General features: G+C 42.9%; 1 protein-coding gene across 1 annotated transcript in view; it reads left to right on the forward strand.

The window, feature by feature from the left end:
* The window catches only part of LOC126436618 (serine protease snake-like), a 228,251-nt gene that overhangs the window by 115,585 nt on the left and 90,869 nt on the right, over positions 1-21,797 (forward strand). The window contains exon 3 of the mRNA XM_050090471.1: positions 8,374-8,483. Within this exon, the coding sequence (XP_049946428.1) occupies positions 8,374-8,483 (110 nt within the window). The remainder of the gene's footprint in view (positions 1-8,373; positions 8,484-21,797) is intronic.

Below are 21,797 nucleotides of genomic sequence, written 5' to 3' on the forward strand. Positions count from 1 at the left end.
TGCTGTGGGTTTGCTCCATTGTGGCCCATTACCTGTCTGCATGTCGAGTCAGCACTGTCTTTCCATTGGAAGGACAACACTACTTCTTCAAGACTGCATGGAAATCCACTACTTCCGTGTGCATTTTCTTTTACTAATGAGACTTTGTAAAAAAAAAAAAAAAAAAAAAAACCTGTGATTACCGTAATGAACAATGTGGACTGTCTTTATGGACTGTGAGAAATTTTAGCTTTTGACCAACATAATATTAATAAGTGTGTGCATTTTATATCTTTGTTACTGTAATTGTGAAAAATTTTTGTCAAATCTGTATTGGCCAGTGCCCAACACCATTTGTAAAAATTTTTGTGGGGAGCATGGGGGCTATGTAAGTAGGCTGTTTATGTTTTCTCTATGTAAGTAGGCTGTTTAGGTTTTTTATTGGTAACGCCACCTCTGTATGACAATCACTGGCTGTGCTGTGGGCAGTCTGTGTCTGCTTTGCATTGTTGTAATACTCGCCATTGTAGTGTTAGGCAGCTGGCTGTGAACAGCGCGTAGCGTTGCGCAGTTGGAGGTGAGCCGCCAGCAGTGGTGGATGTGGGGAGAGAGATGGCGGTTTGTAATTTGTCATGAACTGATATATATATTATGACTTGTGATGATATCAAGGTAAATACATTGTTCGTTCTCTATTAATATCTTTCATTTGCTAACTATCCCTATCAGTAGTTAGTGCCTTCCATAGTTTGAATCTTTTATTTAGCTGGCAGTAGTGGCGCTCGCTGTATTGCAGTAGCTTGAGCAGCGAAGATTTTTGTGAGGTAAGTGATTTGTGAAAGGTATAGTTTAATGTTAGTCAGGGCCATTCTTTTGTGGGGAATTTTGAAAGTCAGATAGCGTTGCGCTAAAAATATTGTGTGTCAGGTTAAGCACAGTCCTGTATAAATTGTTCAAAGGGGAAGTTTCAAACAACCCACGAGCTAATGTCACAACCAGCGAACGTTGCTGTACGCTGCTTAATCTTATGAATGACTTCGAGAGCATCAAATGGTTCACCTTGGTGTAAATGATAAAGAATTGTTGACAGCATTAGAAAGCGCGGACAACCGCATCAGGCTTGCTCTCAGCGGGAGACATTTTCAAAACACGCTCAGGTTCAAAATGGCTCTGAGCACTATGAGACTTAACATCCTAGAACCTAGAACTACTTAAACCTAACTAACCTAGGGACATCACACACATCCATGCCCGAGGCAGCAATCGAACCTGCGACCGTAGCGGTCGCGCGGTTCCAGACTGTAGGGCCTAGAACCTCTCGGCCACTCCGGCCGGCAAACACGCTCAGGTATCCGCTGTTTCGTCCTGCACATCGGGTAGGCATGTTTCCGCTCGGATTGAACAACACTTGAGGGAACCTACCAACTACCCGTCACCTTCAGTGGCGGTTAAGCATCGTACGTAACTAATTTCTGACGCAGTTTGTTATTGCGTGGGACCTGTATAGCTAAGTATGGCCAACAGTGACGTCAATGTTACGTATCTTCTGTGGTGTACCCGATGGTTGTAGTAAGCTACCATCGGAGTAAAGTAAGTGGCCATAAGAGAAAATATCGACCATAGAAGCAAACTGCACGAGATCATTCAGGTTAGGAAAAATAACACTAAGTTACACATTCAACAGAGCGCAGACAAAGGAAAATATATCTTATTTTCTGGAACTGGATTATTTTTTAATATGTTAGTTCGTCCTAAGAGCACGTTGCCCATTTTTTTACGTATTGTTGAAGTGGTAGACTTGTTCTTCTTCCAAAATACAGCTAAAACGTAACAAGTAAGGATGGTAGCGGCTTTGTGAGGATAGCGGGAAGGATTTAACAAGAACTACATCTTTCTCTAAGGCTGCAGTATTTCAGCGTTTGCGTGACGCAGAGGAAGAAGAAAATACGTTCTCGCATGAGAGGAAAGGGAAGAAATTCTACGGGGCACTCGTAAACTGCTTGATCTTATTTGAAAAGTCAGGTGATTTGCGAGACTAAATCAAAGTTTTCCATTCATGGGTGTGGGGACTCACTGGATTAATTCTCGTGACTGTCACACAATTCAGTGTTTGACAACAACCTATTATTTCACACTACCATCTAATCTCATTAATTTGAAAAATCCGGATAGTCATTACCGGAACGTACTGCAAAATTACTCGGCAGATTGAGACTAAATCCTAATTGTTGTGCTTGGAAAAGCTGTCAGAGTTGGTGGTTGCATCTACACTAACACGAATCTGCATTATGCCGTCATATTCGACGCCGCAATTAATCTAGCTCGCCGTTTTCGCTACGGAACTTAAACGAACCAGGTAGCATTCGCCGTTGATTAAGACAGAAGAAACTGAGACGGTCATACCATTCTTAGTTGTCTACTTACAATTATTATACGCAACGAAAGTCTATATTAATACTCCACAGTATTGGCAGAAATCTACATGTCATTTGATTATCTCAAAATTTATTGTCCTACACACCTACGACAAGGACATATGGTTCATAGATTGCAGTACGACTGCAAGTAAAGAATCTTAAAATGTGACATTCCGATTTGCAAAGTATCTTATTATCAGATCGTGTGTGTTTAAATCATGTAAACAAGACGCACCAACTCCAGTAACACATTTATCAATTCACTAATATATACAGAAAATCACTCTCACAAGGGAACCTCCCCATCGCATCCCCCTCAGATTTAGTTATAAGTTGGCCCAGTGGATAGGCCTTGAAAAACTGAACACACATCAATCGAGAAAACAGGAAGAAGTTGTGTGGAACTATGAAAAAAAAAAGCAAAATATACTAACTGAGTAGTCCATGCGCAAGATAGGCAACATCAAGGAGTGTCTGAGCTTAGGAGCGCCGTGGTCCCATGGTTTCCCGCCGGCACGGTAGCTCAGCGTGTTCAGTCAGAGGGTTAGCAGCCCTCTGTAATAAAAAAACTGAGTTAATCGATCAACAACGAACTTAAACGGATGTCTTACGACGTCCGCCCCGAGCAGATGCAACTAACAAAAGCGAACAAAATGAGACTTAAAAAAAAATGGTTAGTGTGAGCAGCTACGGAACGAGAGGTCCTTGGTTCAAGTCTTCCCTCGAATGAAAGGTTTAATTTTTTATTTTCAGACAATTATTATCTGTCCGTCCGTCCGTCCGTCCGGTGCGAGGTAAATGCGCCGTAGTATGGGGACGCTACACCTAAATGGTTCAAATGGCTCTGAGCACTATGGGACTTAACTGCTGAGGTCATTAGTCCCCTAGAACTTAGAACTAGTTAAACCTAACTAACCTAAGGACATCACAAACATCCATGCCCGAGGCAGGATTCGAACCTGCGACCGTAGCGGTCTTGCGGTTCCAGACTGCAGCGCCTTTAACCGCACGGCCACTTCGGCCGGCACGCTACACCTAAACAAACATCGAAACACACGATATCTCACGTATTTAATGCACTCTCGTCCAAAGTAGCGAACAGCCAACTGCCAGCCAGGGAACCTCGTTAGCAGGAATACTCTCTTCCGTGCGCTGCAGTCGACTGACGTCGTGTGTTTCGATGTTTGTTTAGGTGTAGCGTTCCCATACTACGGCGCAGTTACCTCGCATCGGACGGACGGACAGACAGATAATAATTGTCTGAAAATAAAAAATTAAACATTTCACTCAAGGGAAGACTTGAACCAGGGATCTCTCGTTCTGCAGCTGCTCACACTAACCACGGGACCACGGCGCTCCTGAGCTCACACACTCCTTGATGTTGCCTATCTTGCGCATCGACTACTCAGTTTGTATATTTTGGTTCTTTTTTTCATAGTTCCACACAACTTCATTCTGTTTTCTCGATTGATCTGTGTTCAGTTTTTCAAGGCCAACTTATAACTAAATCTGAGTGGGGTGCGATGGGGAGGTTCCCTTGTCAGAAACTTACATTTGGCGGCTGCAGTGGCCGAGCGGTTCTAGGCGCTTCATTCTGGAACCGCGCAACCGCTACGGTCGCAGGTTCTAATCCTCAGATGTTAAGTCCCATAGTGCTCAGAGCCATATGAACCAAACTTACATTTTAAGCTCGGATACTGTTCGAAAAAGGAAATTAATCACTCCAAACAATTTCAGTAATCGACTGCTATATATATCTTCCCACCTGTACATCTCTCTGTCGTTATAAGACTTTTTTTCACTTCCCGCGTCGAACACAGTTTTCCTCTATTAAATATGGAATCAGTTCCGTGACACTTTATTACACAAAATTACCAGTAGATCTAGACAGCGAGATTTCAGTGCCAGGATATTCATCTGACACACTATTGAAACTTAAAATTCCGAAGCAGAGTTTTGCTATTCCTGATGGATGAGAGTCTGGGTGTTAATGAAAGTCAGTATATTATGGTTTCCATAGATTTCTCCAGCAGGAAAATTTAACAATTCAGTACTGAAAATGTTACTCAGCTGAAGCCAGTAACCATAAATTAATCTATTCCAAAGATCTCTTCACCATTACTTCAAAACGGTCTCAGATCCAAGCTACTGCCACTCGTATTCACTGTTTAGTTCTTCAATAAATTCAGTGCCTTTCTTGATTATACAGTCTTTCTGGCAGTATTAACTTCTATTAACCACATTTCACCAGTCTAAAGATGAAATTTCGCTACTGCCGCTCAGGTTATTATTTCTCGTCGCACTTTTTTCTCGCAAGAAAATCATACTGCTCCGACTAATTTTCTTAAAATATCACTTTTCGATGCATACATATGCAGAAATGGCAAATATAAGGTAAACATTAATAAGTAGCAAATTATGTTTCTACCTACAGCATGACTAAAATAAAAATATTCACGTGAGATTCCAACGGCTCTCCCTCCCTGCCATCGCCACTGCATCTTTCCATCCGGAACCGGACAGGTCCTGGAGAAATAAGATACTCGAGATGCAGCGGAACCCACTTTCAGCTTGAGCCATTCTACGTTATATTTTCTATGGTTTGCTCAATCCACGACACAAGAATGACAAGACGATTCATCCTCCTCCCCTGTTCATGTAAGATAACGTCCCATCTGTAATGATCTCGATCCCAGAGAACATAGAAATAACCTACCCTCATTCCCCCTGCACATTCTCAGTAACGAGGAAGGAGAAATCAGGCCGACAGACGGTCCATGAATTGAGTACACATACTAACAGCGTTTCCGTGTTTTATCGTTCCTGAAATGTTCTTAAAGTAAAGCGTACCTGAAAACATGTTTAGATCCAGAACACGTTTGACCTGTGTGGCCAGCATAGTCGACAAAATAGATCGGCTTTCACTAGGCATGCCCTGCTCCTCAATAGTTACAGCAAGGGGAGGCTGGCAAAGCTTATACGTAACAGTGTAATGTGTGGTGAGATCACTCATGGGTGTCAGAGCTGTATCTTTTTTCGATTGAAGTCAGGTGACGGTACTCTTGCTTCAAGGAAGTCCCTCTAACAAATGAATCACCTTCAGAGGAGGTCAGGTATCCAAGTAGTGTAGGAATTAGCATTTTTCATCAAAATATAAGAGGTATTAGAGATAAAGTTAGTCAACTGCTTATAGATGTTGACTCCGACATTATTGGTATATCCGGGCACTACTTAAATAACTTAAAAATCCTTTACCAGGATACAGATTAGCTGGCTGTTTGTCAAGCAGTTCTTTGCGGAGTGGGCGAGTCACCATGTAGGCCTACCTAAAAACAGTATTCCATTTGAGCCCGTAGACGTATCACGGCACTGCACTGAACAGTTATTTGAATGTTGAACAGGGACAGTTCAGTTTAGTGAAACTAACTTCTAATTGTTGTTGTTTATAGGTCCCCTAACTCTGACTTCAGAGCACTTCTGCTCAAGCTAGAGAGGGTTCTTGGTTCACTTTATAGAAAGTACTAAAAATTAGTTACATGTGACTTTAATATTAATTTTGTACGTGATTGTGTAAGAAAAAGGATGATGGAAGATTCGTAACTTCTTATGATATGATGCAGACTGTGTTTTTCCAACCAGGGTGCAGGGAAACAATAGTACAACCATAGTGTTTTTCAGTACGAGTAAATGGGTGAATGGCCTTGCAGATTATGACGTAAAAATTTTAACACTGAAAGGGTTTTGACCTCAAACAAATGTTATATAATTGCAAACTATGTAGAGAAGCTAATCCAAGGCAATAGAGAGTTTCTTAAACCTCGTTAAGGAACAAGAGTGGCAGGATGTTTATAGTACCTATAACATAAATGACAGAATTATAATACTTTCCTTAACATATTTTTCATGTTCTTTGAATGTTGCTTTACATTAGAACCTTATAAGCGGGCTACTAGCAGTAAAAGGTAGTCTGGGTGGATGACTAGTCGGATATGGGTATCATGTAGAACAAATTGGGAATCCTGGGAGTCTTTCAAAATGTAGGAAGTAGTCACAGTCGAGCTGCAGTAGCCCATTATAAACAGTGTTGTAAGTTATTTAAAAATATTATTAGGAAGGCAAAGAGTGTGTGGTACGCAAATAGAACAGGTAATTCACAGGATAAAATTAAAACCATATGGTCAGTCGTGAAGGAAGTGTTTGGTCAGCAGCAAAAGGTCGACGATATAAAGTCAGTTCACAGTAAAAATATTTGTGTTACAGATAAGTCAGATATATGTACAGTAGATAACAGTCACTTTCTGTGCATTGCTAGTGAATTAAGTAAAAATCTAGTTTCTGCAGGGAATCATATAACTCTCTTGGAAAATACCTTTCCGAGACAGATGTCTGAAATACTCCTCTGTGACACTGACAAGGGGGAGACTGAGTAAATAATTAAATCACTGAAGGCTAAGGACTCTCGTGGATGTGATGGAGTAACTAGCAGAATAATGAAGTATTGTGCTGCACTTGTTAGCCCTGTACTTAGCCATATTTGCAAATTTCCTTCAATAATGGTCAGTTTCCTGAACAGTTAACGTACTCACTTGTAAAGTCGCTTTATAAAAAGGGAGAAAGGGATAATGTGGAAATTTTTAAACCCATTTCTATGCCACCAGTGTTTGCTAAAGTCATTGAAAAGGCTGTGTATGTAAGGATAATTGATCATACTATTTCACATTATTTTTCTGTCAAATGTACCAAATGACCAATATAGAGCAAAACGATTTTTCCAAAAAAAAAAAAAAAAAAAGACGGTAGAGCACTTGCCCGCGAAAGGCAAAGGTACCGAGTTCGAGTCTCGGTCCAGACACAGTTTTAATCTGCCAGGGAGTTTCAGTTTCAATTCTTCTTGTTGGTTTAGTAATGCAGAATGTAATTACTTCAACATTTATTGATAAAATATTTACTGGTGCTAAGTGAAGATTTTTAGAGATTACAAAAAAAAGCTAAATTTTTAGAATTTAGTGAGTTTCGGTAGTTTAGTTACATAAATCTTTCACGGTTCATTTTTTAGGCGTATCACTATGATTTAAAAAATGATTTTTCCAAATATTATAGTTCTATCATTGAAAATTTAGGAACTTATGCACCATTTAAATGATTTTCTGCGTTCAGACTTAGTACCAGAAAGCCAAAGACCCAGAAATTATCCATTGTAAAATTTGTATATGGCTAAGGAGATGTATTCACTGACAATGATGTCAATTAGCTTTCATCTTTAATTTTCTAGAGTGGTTAGCAAATAATTTTGTAGCTACATACTTTGCATCATTCTGTGCTAGAGTAAGGTTAAACTGTGAATACTGGATGGTAATTTTGTTTATAGTGTGACTTTTCTAAACGGTATTATTATTTTCAGACTAGACACATAATAAAGGAAATTAATGTTCAGGCTCTTTCTGGTGAGTCTATTTTTGTACATGAGATTCGAATACGGTTGTTACATTTAAAACAAGTTTCTGTACAAGTATGTTATTCATTACTCACTGTGACATTAACAAATGGAAGCATGCAAATTAAGTTAACTTTCTGAAATTGTCATCATCAAAATCAACCATCACAGAAGGAAAGAAATGTTTCTGAATTTAAGAACTTAGAAAGATGTATAATGTATGATTTACAATAAATTCAAGTTCTTGTCAACTTTAACAAACAGGAATTTGAAACAATCAGTTTTACTTATCTCCTTTTCACCAAACTCTACTGTTATTGGTGACTGTACGGTACATCCTGCATAATGCACAATTTAATGGGAAGTTGTTTTTTTTAAGTAATATCGCATCATTTATTTACATCAAGAATCAAACATGGTGGGACACTATTAGCATGTCATATAATTTGAAAGAGGGCTCTTAAATGTCATTTCATCAGTAATAAACAATCTGCGACAGTAATGCATAACGTAGTGTACAGTGGGTGATGTTCTCTGTTGTAGGCGGTGATAGGCTACGGAGATGAGGAGGAGATTGACTGGATGTGCGGCGGCTCCCTCATCAGCGAGACGTATATCTTGACTGCTGCTCACTGCCTCAACAGCCATGAGAAGTGAGTACCTTGCTGTTCTCGACAAAAACTCAGTGGAGGGGTGGTTGTCCAATGACGTCTCGCTTCCTTTCAATGAGTTTTCCAACTTGTGCATATTTCATGTGGATTACTGTGATGGGTATCTTAGCAGTGTGTGTCCACCAATACAGTAAGCTGTATCTGAGAAGGAACCAAATGGATCGTGTCAGCAGAACAGACAAAAATGAAACACATTTCAGGCCCCACGTACCAAATTACTATCATCTAAGGACAAAAATTTTTATACAGAAGAAATACACTCTTAGCAAACTCCCAAAATATTCCATTGTTCTCCCAGCAATGAATGCCATATGAAGGTGCATTGGGAATATATACGTTTTGTTACGAATCAGTATCATCTGAAGGAAAGGAAATGGTTGAAATCCAATGCCAGCCTTCCATATCTTCGTCTAAACAATAAGTGTCTACCAATATCGACGTGATGTCCGATCCTTCGAAAAAAGAGATGTGGAATATAATAAGGAAAAAAATCAGTTAAAGCTTAACCTGCGCTGCTGTAACAAAGGGCAAACGCTGTGAATACTTAAGAAATATTTCAGACAATACATGTTAGAAGAAAATACAAAATACAAATACACTGACGGAAAAAAATCGCAACACAAAGAAGGAGTTGCGTGACACAAACGAAAGTTGATGGCGTGTTTCTGCATCTGACAAATGATGTCTACTCGAATTTTGCCCCAGTCGCGTAAGAGTAATGCTACTAGTGCCACTATGAGGATGCAAATAGGCTTTGCTTTAAATACACTTTGTAACGGTCGTGAGCGTTAGTTATCTTTAAGACTGGACGTGGTGAGTTGATGTTAGTAAAGAATCCCTTTAAGGTGACACAGAGGCCATTATCAGCACCTCACTGAGTTTGTATGAGGCCGTCTAATGGGGCTATGAGAAACTCGATGTTCCTTCTGCGTTACTGCGTAGCCACTGCGCATGATTGCTGGCAGCTGTGGTCACGAGTATGTACTGTCGCAAGAAGACCGGCCTCCAGACGGCTAAGAGGCATTGCCGAGAGGGAAGACCATAGTGTTCGGCGTATGGCTCTGGTGCATCGTACTGCATCTGCAGCAGCAATTTGAGCACCAGTTGGCACCACAGTGACACAACGAACTGTTGCAAATCAGTTCCTTCAAGGACAGCTCCGAGCCAGACGCCCTGTAGCGTGCATTCCACTGACCCCAAACAACGGCTATTTGCGATTTCTGTGGTGTTGAGCGAGAACTCACTGGAAGGTAGGGTAGAGGTCTATTCTGTTTTCCGATGAAAGCTGGTTCTGCCTCGGTGCCAGTGACAGCCGTATGTTACTTGGGAGAAGGCCAGTGGAGGGCCTGCAGTCAACCTGTCTGCGGCCTAGACACATTGGAACTACATATGAAGTTACGATCTGGGGTGCGATTTCGTATGACAGCAGGAGCACTCTCGTGGTTATCCCACGTAGACTGACTGCAGATTTGTTCGACAGTCTGGTGGCTGGACCTGTTGTGCTGCCATTCGTGAACAGCATACCAGGGAATGTTTTCCAACAGGATAACGCTCGGCCACATACCGCTGTTATAGCCCAACACGCTCTACATAGTGTCGACATGCTGCCACGGCCTACGCGATCACCAGATGTGACTCCAGTGAAGCACGTACAGGACATCATCGGATGACAACCCCAGCGTCGTCTACAAACAGCACTAACTGTCCCTATATTAACCAACCAAGTGGAACAGGCATGGAGCTCCATCCCCCAAACTGACACCCGGCACCTGTACTACACAACGCATGCACGTTTTCATGCTTACATTCAACATTATGGCTGTTACACCAGTTATTAATGTACCATCACATCACATTCGCAATCATTTATCTCGCGCTGACATTAACCTTTGATCTTGCAATTTTTATCAGTTAAATATATTACCTAGACAAATGTATTCCCGTACTTTCTTTACTCTAAATTAATGATTTTTTGGTTTTGTGATTTCTTTTCCGTCAGTTTAATTAGACTATGAAACATGTACCAGGGAGGTATTTTGACTTACTTGACTTAATTTCTTTGGCCCCTATGGGGGCATAAGGCATCCAGGAGAGCTCGCCATCCGTCTCTGTCTTTGGACAATTGCCTCAATTCTGCCCAGGTCTTGCCAACTCTGTTTGCTTCCCCTTCCACTGTACTGTTCCATGTGCCCCTAGGTCTTACTCTCTTCCTTGTTCCCTGGGGATTCCATTCCAATGCTTTTTTCTCGATGGTTCCATCAGGTTTTCTCAAGGTGTGCCCCAACCAACCCCACTTTCTCTCTCGTATCTGGTCTTCTATAGGTATCTGGTTTGTTATTCGCCAGAGCTCAGAGAGGTATGTACAGGTGAAAAAAAGTAGAAATTCTCCTGAAAGAAATCATCCCTACAAACAGCGAGTTTCAATGTAGAAGGTCAAGGTGGAACGTTCTACGTTCTGTGTTCGTCTCTGTCGCGTTGCTGGGACTTCAGAAGATGCCTGGCCGCCAGAGGAGATGCAGAAATAGGGTCGCGCTTGACTGTCTTGGCTATCTGTGGGGAAGTAACCTGCTGGCAGCAATGGGCAGGAGGAGGTTCACATTTACAGAGGACGTGCGAGCGTTCTCTTGAGCCGAACATAGCTGAAAGGTAGTGCCTGCCTTGTGGAGTATTACTGGCGCTATTAGGTCGGCTGGAGTCTGTCACCTACTGGGTTGCTAAGGCAAGTGAGCCTGCTCATGGAATTGTTGCGTTCACATACTGTGGATTATAAGCTGAGGCGTTTTTGCAACAGGCAGTAATTTTATTCTGATCCTATATGTTAAGCGCTGCATCCTGGTTACTTTCTGGCCTGTTTAATCCTTGTGTCGTTCCTCCCGTCAGATGCTGTGATCCAAAGGTGCTTGGCTTATGTTTTGATACTTGTCTGTGTCTAATCGTTTTCCTGGATATGGGTTAGCGATTTGTGACGAATGTGTCTCGCCGCGTTTCTGAGGAGCGTGGCCGGCTTGTGTACACAAGACGCATTCTGTAGACTACCTGCCCATATTTGTTCTATATCATGCATTCTATCATACTTTAATGTGTCTTGCTTGTTATTAAAGTAGTGTCCCAGCTAGCTAGTTAGTTAAGGTTACTTGTAAGCTACCTGCCTCACATATTACCTAGAACCCTGTATTTTTACGAATATAGTGTTTATTCTACGCTCATCAGCCTTTAATTGATTGATGGTTTTGACATGTCATTAGAATAGTACTTAACGCTCAGTGCTTGCCCAATTGGCTTAATTCATTGGATTTCTGTATTTTATTAAAATACTGTTTAACTATTTCAGTGCTTGTCAAACTTATTTTATTTATTGGTTTTACATTTAACGAGAATAGTCTTTAATTCTACCTGTATGTGTGTGTTACAGAACAGATTAGCCATTATTGAATGCTTTATTTATCAAGGACTTTATTGTATGATTTGGTCGATCCAGTGACATACACGAAAAGATTTTGCGAAACATTTATCTATTTGGTAAGACAGCTGGCCAGCTGATTACATCAGATCTGTATTACAAGTCAGTTGCTACTCTAGAATCTAGCCGCCTGTGTGACAATTATGTTGTCACCTGTTTATTTACGGTTGCTGCTCACCGGCTTAGCTGATCCCGTCTTCTGCGCATTTGGTCAGCTATTGCAGCTGTTCATTTTCCTGTAACGTTTGAAATAAAGCGTTTGGCTTGATTTTTTTTGTTTCATATCTCGATTGTAGATGATTTACTGCAACTGATTTCTTCTAAATCCTGTTGCAGTAAATCTAAGCTACACCATCTAGAGGTGGTCTTTAATATAAGTTCAATCTGATGTTTTGCTCTGCCATTGCGCTGTAAAGCTTTCTGTGTTTAAGATCCTCCAAAATAGTTACCAATTTCTGTATGTCCTGAAGCACATTCACCAACTGTAAACGTGTTACATGACCGCCGTCTGTTAATTCTGTTACCATGTATTTGTCGTAAATTCTATTAACGTCCCTTGTCGTGTAATTCTGTCCACTTAAGTTTGGCGGTGTTACATGTGTACTGGTCTTTATAGCGCAGGTATCATCTCCCTTAATGAAAATTGTGTGTACAATTGTATTACATAAGATGATTTTGACGTGCTAGATATTTACGATTGTGCCTCAAACTGTCTGTGCTGTAGTTAATAATAATTATCTTATTTGTCTTGACCTCTAGCTCATCGTTAACCACTCGTGCTGCAACTGCTTGAAATTTTAAATTATTCTTGTATTGCAGGAAGATCCTTATCGTTGGGCCCTATGCGATTTGCGCAGTTGCTAAGCATCATTTTTTGATTGGTCTTGACCTGTAACTCTTCGTTAATCACTTGCGCAGCAGCTACTTAAAACTTTAAATTATTTCGACTTCGCCGTGACCTGCTTAGTATTGAATTTTTTGATATTTTCGTCTTGGCTTTCTAATGCGGGGTAATCTTTGTTGTCTTATAATTATTATCTTATTCCCATGCATGTCAAGGGTTGTAAAAATTTTAATTCTTGGTCAGTAAATTCCTGTTCTAGTAAACTTTATTTTGTGATCGCAGTACCTTGCCACTTCCCAACCAGCCTCCTACCGCTTCACAATGCACGTAATCCATTGTTTTTCCAACCAGTAGATTCCATCTATAAAATGTGATTCTCAGTCGTCTGCTAAATGCTTACCTACTCATCGGACGCAAAACATTTGACAACTTAAAAAGTGTTTAAATACAGTAACAGGTGGAATTAAGAGGGGCCTAAATCTGGCGAATGTCATGGTAACCTGCAATTCTGGTAACTCAGCTTCTTCGATGCTCTCACACCACTGACGTGTAGCGCTACAAATCTGTGAGAAGGTGCAGTGTAAAACGACTGTAGCTGTTGGTAGCTGGTAACTGAGAGATGTCGCCAGTTCAGTTACAGCAAACAAGTTGTTGCACTACTTGGAGACGGGTCAAGCCACCAGACGCGGAGATCACATAGAGTTCCCAGCAGCAGACACGAGTTTTTGTCTCTGCCGCAATACCGGCGTCCTGTACCAGGTCGTCCCTTCACACACATAGTGCCAGAGCGCAGAGGGCCTTAGCAGCAGCCAGACTCCTGCGCTGGGGGCTGTGGGCTGCGGCCTGTGCACAGCAACCGCCTTGGATGACTGCAGTGGCCGCGCCTACACCCTGCACGCAGTGACTGCCTGGGCGGGGTTACTCATCGCAGAATTGGCTACCTTTGCCAGATTCCTTTTCTCCTTAGTGAGCCACTGACACCTGGTATTTGTGGCTCTGGCACCATAGTAGCGTGCAGTCGTCGAGCGCAGGAGTCAGCAAACTTGGGCGCGCCTGAGTTGCAGGCAGCTGGATGGTAGCTTGCTGTCAGCTGACAGCCACTTGCACTCTTCCCACGGAGTGGGACGTTGGTCGCCTCTACACATCAACACAGCCGCTTCTATCTGCGACTTCACTGGTCTGCTTCCCCACTCAGACCTCCGCGGTCTGCGGTCCCAGCACTGCAGCCACCACATCACCCGAGAGTATATACAATGAAGCCCCAAAGAAACTGATATAAGCAACCGTACTCAAATACAAATAGTGTAAACAGGCAGAATACGGCGCTGCGGTCGGCAACGCCTGTATAAGACAATAAGTGCGTGGCGTAGTTGTTAGATGGGTGACTGCTACAGTAGAAGCTTACCAAGTTTTGAATGAGTTTGAACGTCATGTTACAGCCAGCGCACGAGCGATGGGACAAAGTATCTCCGAGTTAGCGATGAAGTGGGGATTTTCTAGTACGACCACTTCACGAGTTTACTGTGAATATCAGGAATCCGGCAAAACATAAAATATCCGACATCGCTGCGGCCGTAATAAGAACCTGCAAGAACGGGACCAACGCCGATTGAAGAGAATCGTTCAACGTGACAGAAGTGCAACCCTGTCGCAAATTGCTGCAGATTTCAATGCTGGGCTATCAACAAGTGTTAGAGTGCGGACCATTCAATGAAATATCGTCGATATGGGCTTACGGAGACGAAGCCCCACTCGTTTACTCATGATGACTGCACGACATACAACTATACTCTTCGCCTGGGCCCGTCAACACCGACATTGGACTGTTCATAAATCGTTTCAAATTGTATCGAGCGGTTGGACGTGCACGGGTATGGAGACAACTTCATGAATTGATGGACCTTGCATGTCAGCAGGGGACTGTTCAAGCTGGTGGAGGTTGTGTAATGGTCTGGGAAATGTGCAGTTGGAGTGATATGGGACCCCTGATACGTCTAGATACGCCTCTGACAGGTGACACGTACGTAAGCATCCTGTCTGGTCACCTGCGTCCATTCATGTTCATTGTGCATTCAGAAAGATTTAGGCAATTCCAGCAGGACAATGTGACACCCCACATGTCCAGAATCGCTAAAGAGTGGTTCCAGGAACACTCGTCTGAGCTTAAACACATCCGCTGTCCACCAAACTCCCCAAACGTGAACATTATTCAGCATATCTGGGATGTCTTGCAACGTGCTATTCAGAAGAGATCTCCACTCCCTCATATTCTTTTGGATTTATGGGCAGCCCTGCAGGGTTCATGGTGTCAGTTACCTCCAGTACTACTTCAGACATTGGTCGAGTCCATGCCACGTCGTGTTGCGGCACTATTGCGTGCTCGCGGGGGCCTTACAAGGTAGTCAGGTGTATCAGCTTCTTCGGCTCTTCAGTGTAATTGGCGTCAGAAATGGCGGTGACGTCGCCAGTGGGTAGCAGATCGTGTCTCGTTCATTCAGTATGACGTCTGGAATACGGCCTGCAGTGTCAATTCGAGGATGAGTGAGAGAACTATTGCTTATTCTTGATTGTGTGATAGAAATGGGGTCTAGTAGGTAGTGTCGCCTTAACTTAAGAGCTACTTTGTTTAGGACAGTGGAACCAGCAAATGTGTCTGTGTTTCGGGGCAAAAGCAAGAAGCAGTATTTGCAGCCTGTTACATGTTGTAGCATAATGTGCTTGTCCGCTCTGTCCTGTGCGCTGAGCCAGTATCTGTAATTTGCTTACGTGCCACCGTTGAGACCAAGTTTCGAGGAAGTGTAGAGAATTTGAATGATTAATGATAAAGCGTAAAGCGTGATTTTTTTTTCTTTTTTCTGTTTAGGAATTGTGGTGTATTTATGTAGTGCCTTTTGTATGTTAATGAAAGGTAAAGGTGTTTCAGCGGCAGAGCCAGAGACGCAGGGCTTTTCGTAGTCAGAGTTAATGCCTTTGTTAACAGAAAAGGCAGCAGAGCTGTCGGCAGGAAACACAGGACAGTAAGAGCAAACGGCGGTCAAGTATGAGCAGATAGGATTGCCCCAGTTACGAGGTCATGAGCTAGATCAGGCTGCCGCCAAATGCCTTTTATGGAAGGTCGTTTGAGGGTGTGGTGTCGTTCATGGAGAACCTGACGATATCGGCCGGTATTAGTTGCTTGTCAGATAGACAGTTGTTGTGGGTGGCAAAATTACGTCTAGTAGAAGAGGCAGAAACTTTTTTGAGATGCACAAGAGCACTGAGAAAAGCAGAGACGTTCGAGCAGTTAAAGCAGGGAGTTCTACTTAGGTACAGGAAGCAGAACAGAGCAAGATTATTTTGGGAGCGATAGAGGATATTGCCGACAGAATAAGGAAAGTGAATGTACTCACGTATGAGCTGGGACAGAATGACGAAGCAAATAGAGCTGCAGGAAACCGAGCAAAGGGCGCTCACCACTTTTCCGGGAGGCTTACCACCGGATAAATCAAGAGGGGTGGCCACAGGTGCTCCTAAGCATCTCCATTCTGCTGGTAGGTTGGCAATGGAATGTGAGGAAATCGATACATCAACAGGTGTACGTGATGAGCGTAGGGTATTCTCCATAGAAGTGAGGTTTAGCGGATGTGGGCATACGGCGCATGTGCAGAGGCAGTGCTAGTGGAGTAAAGGCAACATGTATCACCAACGGAGTTATCATCATAACAGTAACAGAAGTGAACAGGGAGGAAGTAAGCAGCCATTGAACACAAGAGAGAACCCGAATTCCACCGAAAGACGTCCCCATTAGACTTAGATGCTATGAGTACGTAAGCAGAGGCAGAATGTGCAATAGTACACATTGTATGTATTGTATGTAAAAGCTTTTATTGGACAAAGGGGCACATGTGTCAGTAGCCAGTAGGAATTAGTGGGTCAGCATCAATGGAAAGCACCACGCTACGGGTTGTGTGAGGTAAGCGATAATGATGTAAGACCATTGGGATCAGTGGATATTGATTTTCAAGTAGGAGCAGCTCGGTTTAAGCAGTGTGTGAAAGTAGTGCTTTATGTAAACAATGGTTACAACATGATACGAGTGTTGAACTTTTTGCGTCAACGTCATGCTAAAAGTGACCTTTGGAGACATGTGGTGGAATTTAGTGGGAATACATTCCAGCTTCAAGAAGCCATCGCCAATGTAGACCTATTGCGCAAAGTACGTCTATTTTGTTGGGCAATCCAAGTAAACTACATACAAATACACTAAGACTTGAATCAGATGACTGTGCGCCAGGTAACACCAGAAGATTTCTTTGACTTACCAGTCGATTTTTTTCCAGTCATCAGTCTTTTGAATGGTTTGATGCAGCCCTCCACGAATTACTCTCCTGTGTCTACCTCTCACAAGGGGAAGGCCTCAGACATGGCCAACCGATTCGGCTCAAATTTGGCAGGTCGCTTGTGTACAACTTAAAACCAAGTAATAAAAGATATTTTGGGTCAACACCCCCGCGTTTTCGAGAAAATCGCCCCGAAAGGTTACGACGAGCAATCGACTCAAAATTGGAGGGATCGATAGATAATTGTAAATAGAGCATTTTTCATCATCAGGTATGGGTCCGCAAAGGCATACTTTTCCAGAAATCGAGGTAAGAAACTTTTACAACTGCCGTTCTGTAACCACATGGTAAATGCTTCTCGTCGACAGCACCGATATCGCCGGCACGGTAGCTCAGCGTGTTTGGTCAGAGGGTTAGCTGCCCTCTGCAATAAAAAAAAACTCAGTTAATCGATCAACAACGAGCTCAAACGGATGTCTTACGACGTCCGCCCCGAGCAGATGCAACGAACGAAAGCGAAAAAATGAGATTAATAAAAAAAGATAGCGCAACGGTCAAGGTAAGTGCTGGGAATTGGAGAACCCGCGCTCGAATCTCGAAGAAACCTAGCAGATGTTCTTCTATTCGTTTGTATTTTTCCATATCTCAATTGATTGGGATAGGAGGGTTAATAAGGTAAGTAAATCAATAAGGAATGATAATAATAAGGTAGGCAAAATAAATTTCTCAAATCTCTTGAGATAGTCAACAACTAAAATGTTACTCCAGGTCACTTTACAAAGGCTGTTACAGTCACTGTTAGGTGTCCTCACTTTTCTTCGAACAACTAGATGGATGGGACTTGTCATATAAACATTCGAAACAAATAAACTCACGGCACCAAGAACATCTAATGAATGCAATCTTTCGACAGCTACACTGCTTCCGAAGAGTCGGCGAAAAGCGTTTACCATCTGGGTACAGATTCGGCAGTTGTAAAAGTTTCTTTCCTCGATTTCTGGAAAAGTTTGCGTTTGCGGACCCCATACCTGATATTTAAAATTGCTCTATTTACAATTATCTATCGAGCCCTCCAATTTTGAGTCGATTGGTCGTCATAACCTTTAGGGGTCATTTCCTCAAAATTGCGGGGCTATTGACCCAAAATATCTTAGAGTCCTTCGTTTTATGTTGTACACAAGCGACCTGCCAGATTTGAGCCAAATCCGTTGGCGGTGTCTGACGCCTTCCCCTTGTCAGTGTAGCACTTGCAACCTACGTCCCCATTTATTTGCTGGATGTATTCCGATCTCTGTCTTGACCCCACAGTTTTCACCCTTACAGTTCCCTCTAGTACCATGGAAATTATTCAGTGATGTCTTAACAGATGTTCTACCACCCCGTCCACCTTCTCGTCAGTGTTTTCCATATATTTCTTTGCTCACCGATTCTGCAGGGAACTACCTTCCTTACCTTATCAGTCCACCAAATTTTCAGCCTTCTTCTGTAGAAGTTTTCAGAAATTACCATAACCAGTCGCCTTTTTAAATATATGTATTTCCGTTAATACATCTATTTAAAAAGAAGACTGGTTGTGGTAATTTCTGGAAACCTTTTCATATTACAGTCGCAGTGTTCCACATCCACAATGGGTAGAATTTTTATTCTTCTCTAGCTCCACATCTCAAATGTTTCAATTCTCTTCTATTCCACTTTTTCCACAGTCCATGTTTCAATACTACATAATGCTCTGCTCCAAACGTAAATTCTCAGAAATATGCTTCTTGGTAATTTCTGGAAACCTTTTCATATTACAGTCGCGGTGTTCCACATCCATAATGGGTAGAATTTTTATTCTTCTCTAGCTCCATATCTCAAATGTTTCAATTCTCTTCTATTCCACTTTTCCCACAGTCCATGTTTCAATACTACATAATGCTCTGCTCCAAACGTAAATTCTCAGAAATATGCTTCTGAAATTAAGGCCTATGTTTGATATTAGTAACTTATCTTGGCCAGAAGTCGTCGTAACTGCCGTCTGCTTCACATCTGCCGTGCAGCGAGCTACCTTAATTTATGTACTAACTGTATTTTTCTTACTTGTCACTTCTTCTTCCGTGTGTATTTGCTTTTAGGAAGCTTTAATTGTCGGGTGCTATTAATAGTGTTCCATATATTTCGTGTTTGCTTTGAATACAGTCAGAGAGAGTCCCTTTAGTCAGCCATAGAGCCAGTAGAGTCAGTGTCGTCGTAACTGCCGTCTGCTTCACGTCTGCTGTGCAGCGAGCTACCTTAATTTAAGTATTAACTGTATTTTTCTTACTTGTCACTTCTTCTTCCGTGTGTATTTGCTTTTAGGAAGCTTTAATTGTCGGGTGCTATTAATAGTGTTCCATAGATTTCGTGTTTGTTTTGAATACAGTCAGAGAGAGTCCCTTTAGTCAGCCATAGTGCCAGTAGTGCTAGTGTTTGTTTTCAATACAGTCCAGAGACAGGTAGTGCTATTTTCATTGTTTTCTACAAGAAGTGACTAGCAACAACAGTTTAGTTAATAAACAGCCACCTTTAGTGAATTAGCAGTCTAGTTAAAGGTTGATTAACTCTCTTCAGTAAATTGATTCCTTAGAATGGATAGGATGTGTGACTGCTGTGTACGGACGCAGGAGGAGTTGACCACTGTTCGCGAACAGCTGAGCGTGTTGATGGCCGCGGTCAGCCGTCTTCAGGCTGCTGCCTCGGAGTGTAGCGGCAGTGGGGAGTCTGGTGCGTCGCAAGGTACACCCCAGGTGTTACATGCTTCACCCACTGTCCCTGCTGTCGAGACATCTTCGCGTGTACTGGGCGCGGTTGGGCCACCCTCTCCCCAAGGGGAGTGGCGGGTTCAGCGGCGTTCGCGGCGCACGAGGCGGAGGGTCAATGTGGAGGCTGGCCGTGTGGCATCGCCCGCTCTGCCTGTGAGTGGACATGTGGCTGCTCCTTCAGCAAGGTCCGAGCAGGCACACGGGGGGAGGGGTTTATTAGTTATTGGGAGCTCCAACGTTAGGCGGGTGATGGAGCCCCTTAGGGAAATAGCGGGAAGGTCGGGGAAGAAGGCCAGTGTTCACCCTGTCTGCTTGCCAGGGGGGTCTCATCTGAGATGTGGCGGAGGCTCTCCCGGCGGCGATAGAGAGCACTGGGTGCACCCGACTGCAAATTGTTGCTCATGTCGGCACCAATGACTCCTGCCGTCTGGGTTCAGAGGTCATCCTCAGTTCGTACAGGCGGTTGGCAGAATTGGTGAAGGCGGAAAGCCTCGCTCGCGGGCTGAAATCAGAGCTAACTATTTGTAGTATCGTTCCCAGAACCGATCGCGGTCCTCTGGTTTGGAGCCGAGTGGAAGGCTCAGACGATTCTGCGGAGATCTGGGGTGCAAATTTCTCGACCTCCGCTATCGGGTGGAGAAATGTAGGGTCCCCCTGAATAGGTCAGGCGTGCACTACACGCCGGAAGCGGCTACAAGGGTAGCGGAGTACGTGTGGAGTGCACATGGGGGTTTTTTAGGTTAGAGAATCCCCTCCCTAGGCCCGACAAGACGCCTCCTGAGACGCAGCAAGGTAGGAGTAGGCAAAATGCAACAGGGAATAACAATATTAATGTGCTAATAGTAAACTGCAGGAGCGTCTATAGAAAGGTCCCAGAACTGCTCTCATTAATAAGCGGTCACAACGCCCATATAGTACTAGGGACAGAAAGTTGGCTGAAACCAGATGCAAATAGTAATGAAATCCTAAACTCAGATTGGAATGTATACCGCAGAGACAGGCTGGACAGTGAAGGGGGAGACATGTTTATAGCGATAAGAAGTGCAATAGTATCGAAGGAAATTGACGGAGATCCGAAATGTGAAATGATTTGGGTGAAGGTCACGGTTAAAGCAGGCTCAGACATGGTAATTGGATGTCTCTATAGGCCCCCTGGCTCAGCAGCTGTTGTGGCTGAGCACCTGAAGGATAATTTGGAAAATATTTCGAGTAGATTTCCCCACCATGTTATAGTTCTGGGTGGAGATTTTAATTTGCCGGATATAGACTGGGAGACTCAAACGTTCATAACGGGTGGCAGGGACAAAGAATCCAGTGAAATTTTTTAAAGTGCTTTATCTGAAAACTACCTTGAGCAGTTAAACAGAGAATCGACTCGTGGCGATAACATATTAGACCTTCTGGTGACAAACAGACCCGAACTATTTGAAAAAGTTAACGCAGAACAGGGAATCAGCGATCATAAAGCGGTTACGGCATCGATGATTTCAGCCGTAAATAGAAATATTAAAAAGGGTAGGAAGATTTTTCTGTTTAGAAAAAGTGACAAAAAGCAGATTTCAGAGTACCTGTTGGCTCAACACAAAAGTTTTGTCTCAAGTACAGATAGTGTTGAGGATCAGTGGCCAAAGTTCAAAACCGTCGTACATAATGCGTTAGATGAGTATGTGCCAAGAAAGATCGTAAGAGATGGAAAAGAGCCACCGTGGTACAACAACCGAGTTAGAAAACTGCTACGGAAGCAAAGGGAACTTCACAGCAAACATAAACATAGCCAAAGCCTTGCAGACAAACAAAAATTACGCGAAGCGAAATGTAGTGTGAGGAGGGCTATGCGAGAGGCGTTCAATGAATTCGAAAGTAAAGTTCTATGTACTGACTTGGCAGAAAATC

The sequence above is a fragment of the Schistocerca serialis genome, chromosome 1, assembly GCF_023864345.2.
Source record: "Schistocerca serialis cubense isolate TAMUIC-IGC-003099 chromosome 1, iqSchSeri2.2, whole genome shotgun sequence".
In the NCBI taxonomy this organism is placed as follows: domain Eukaryota; kingdom Metazoa; phylum Arthropoda; class Insecta; order Orthoptera; family Acrididae; genus Schistocerca; species Schistocerca serialis.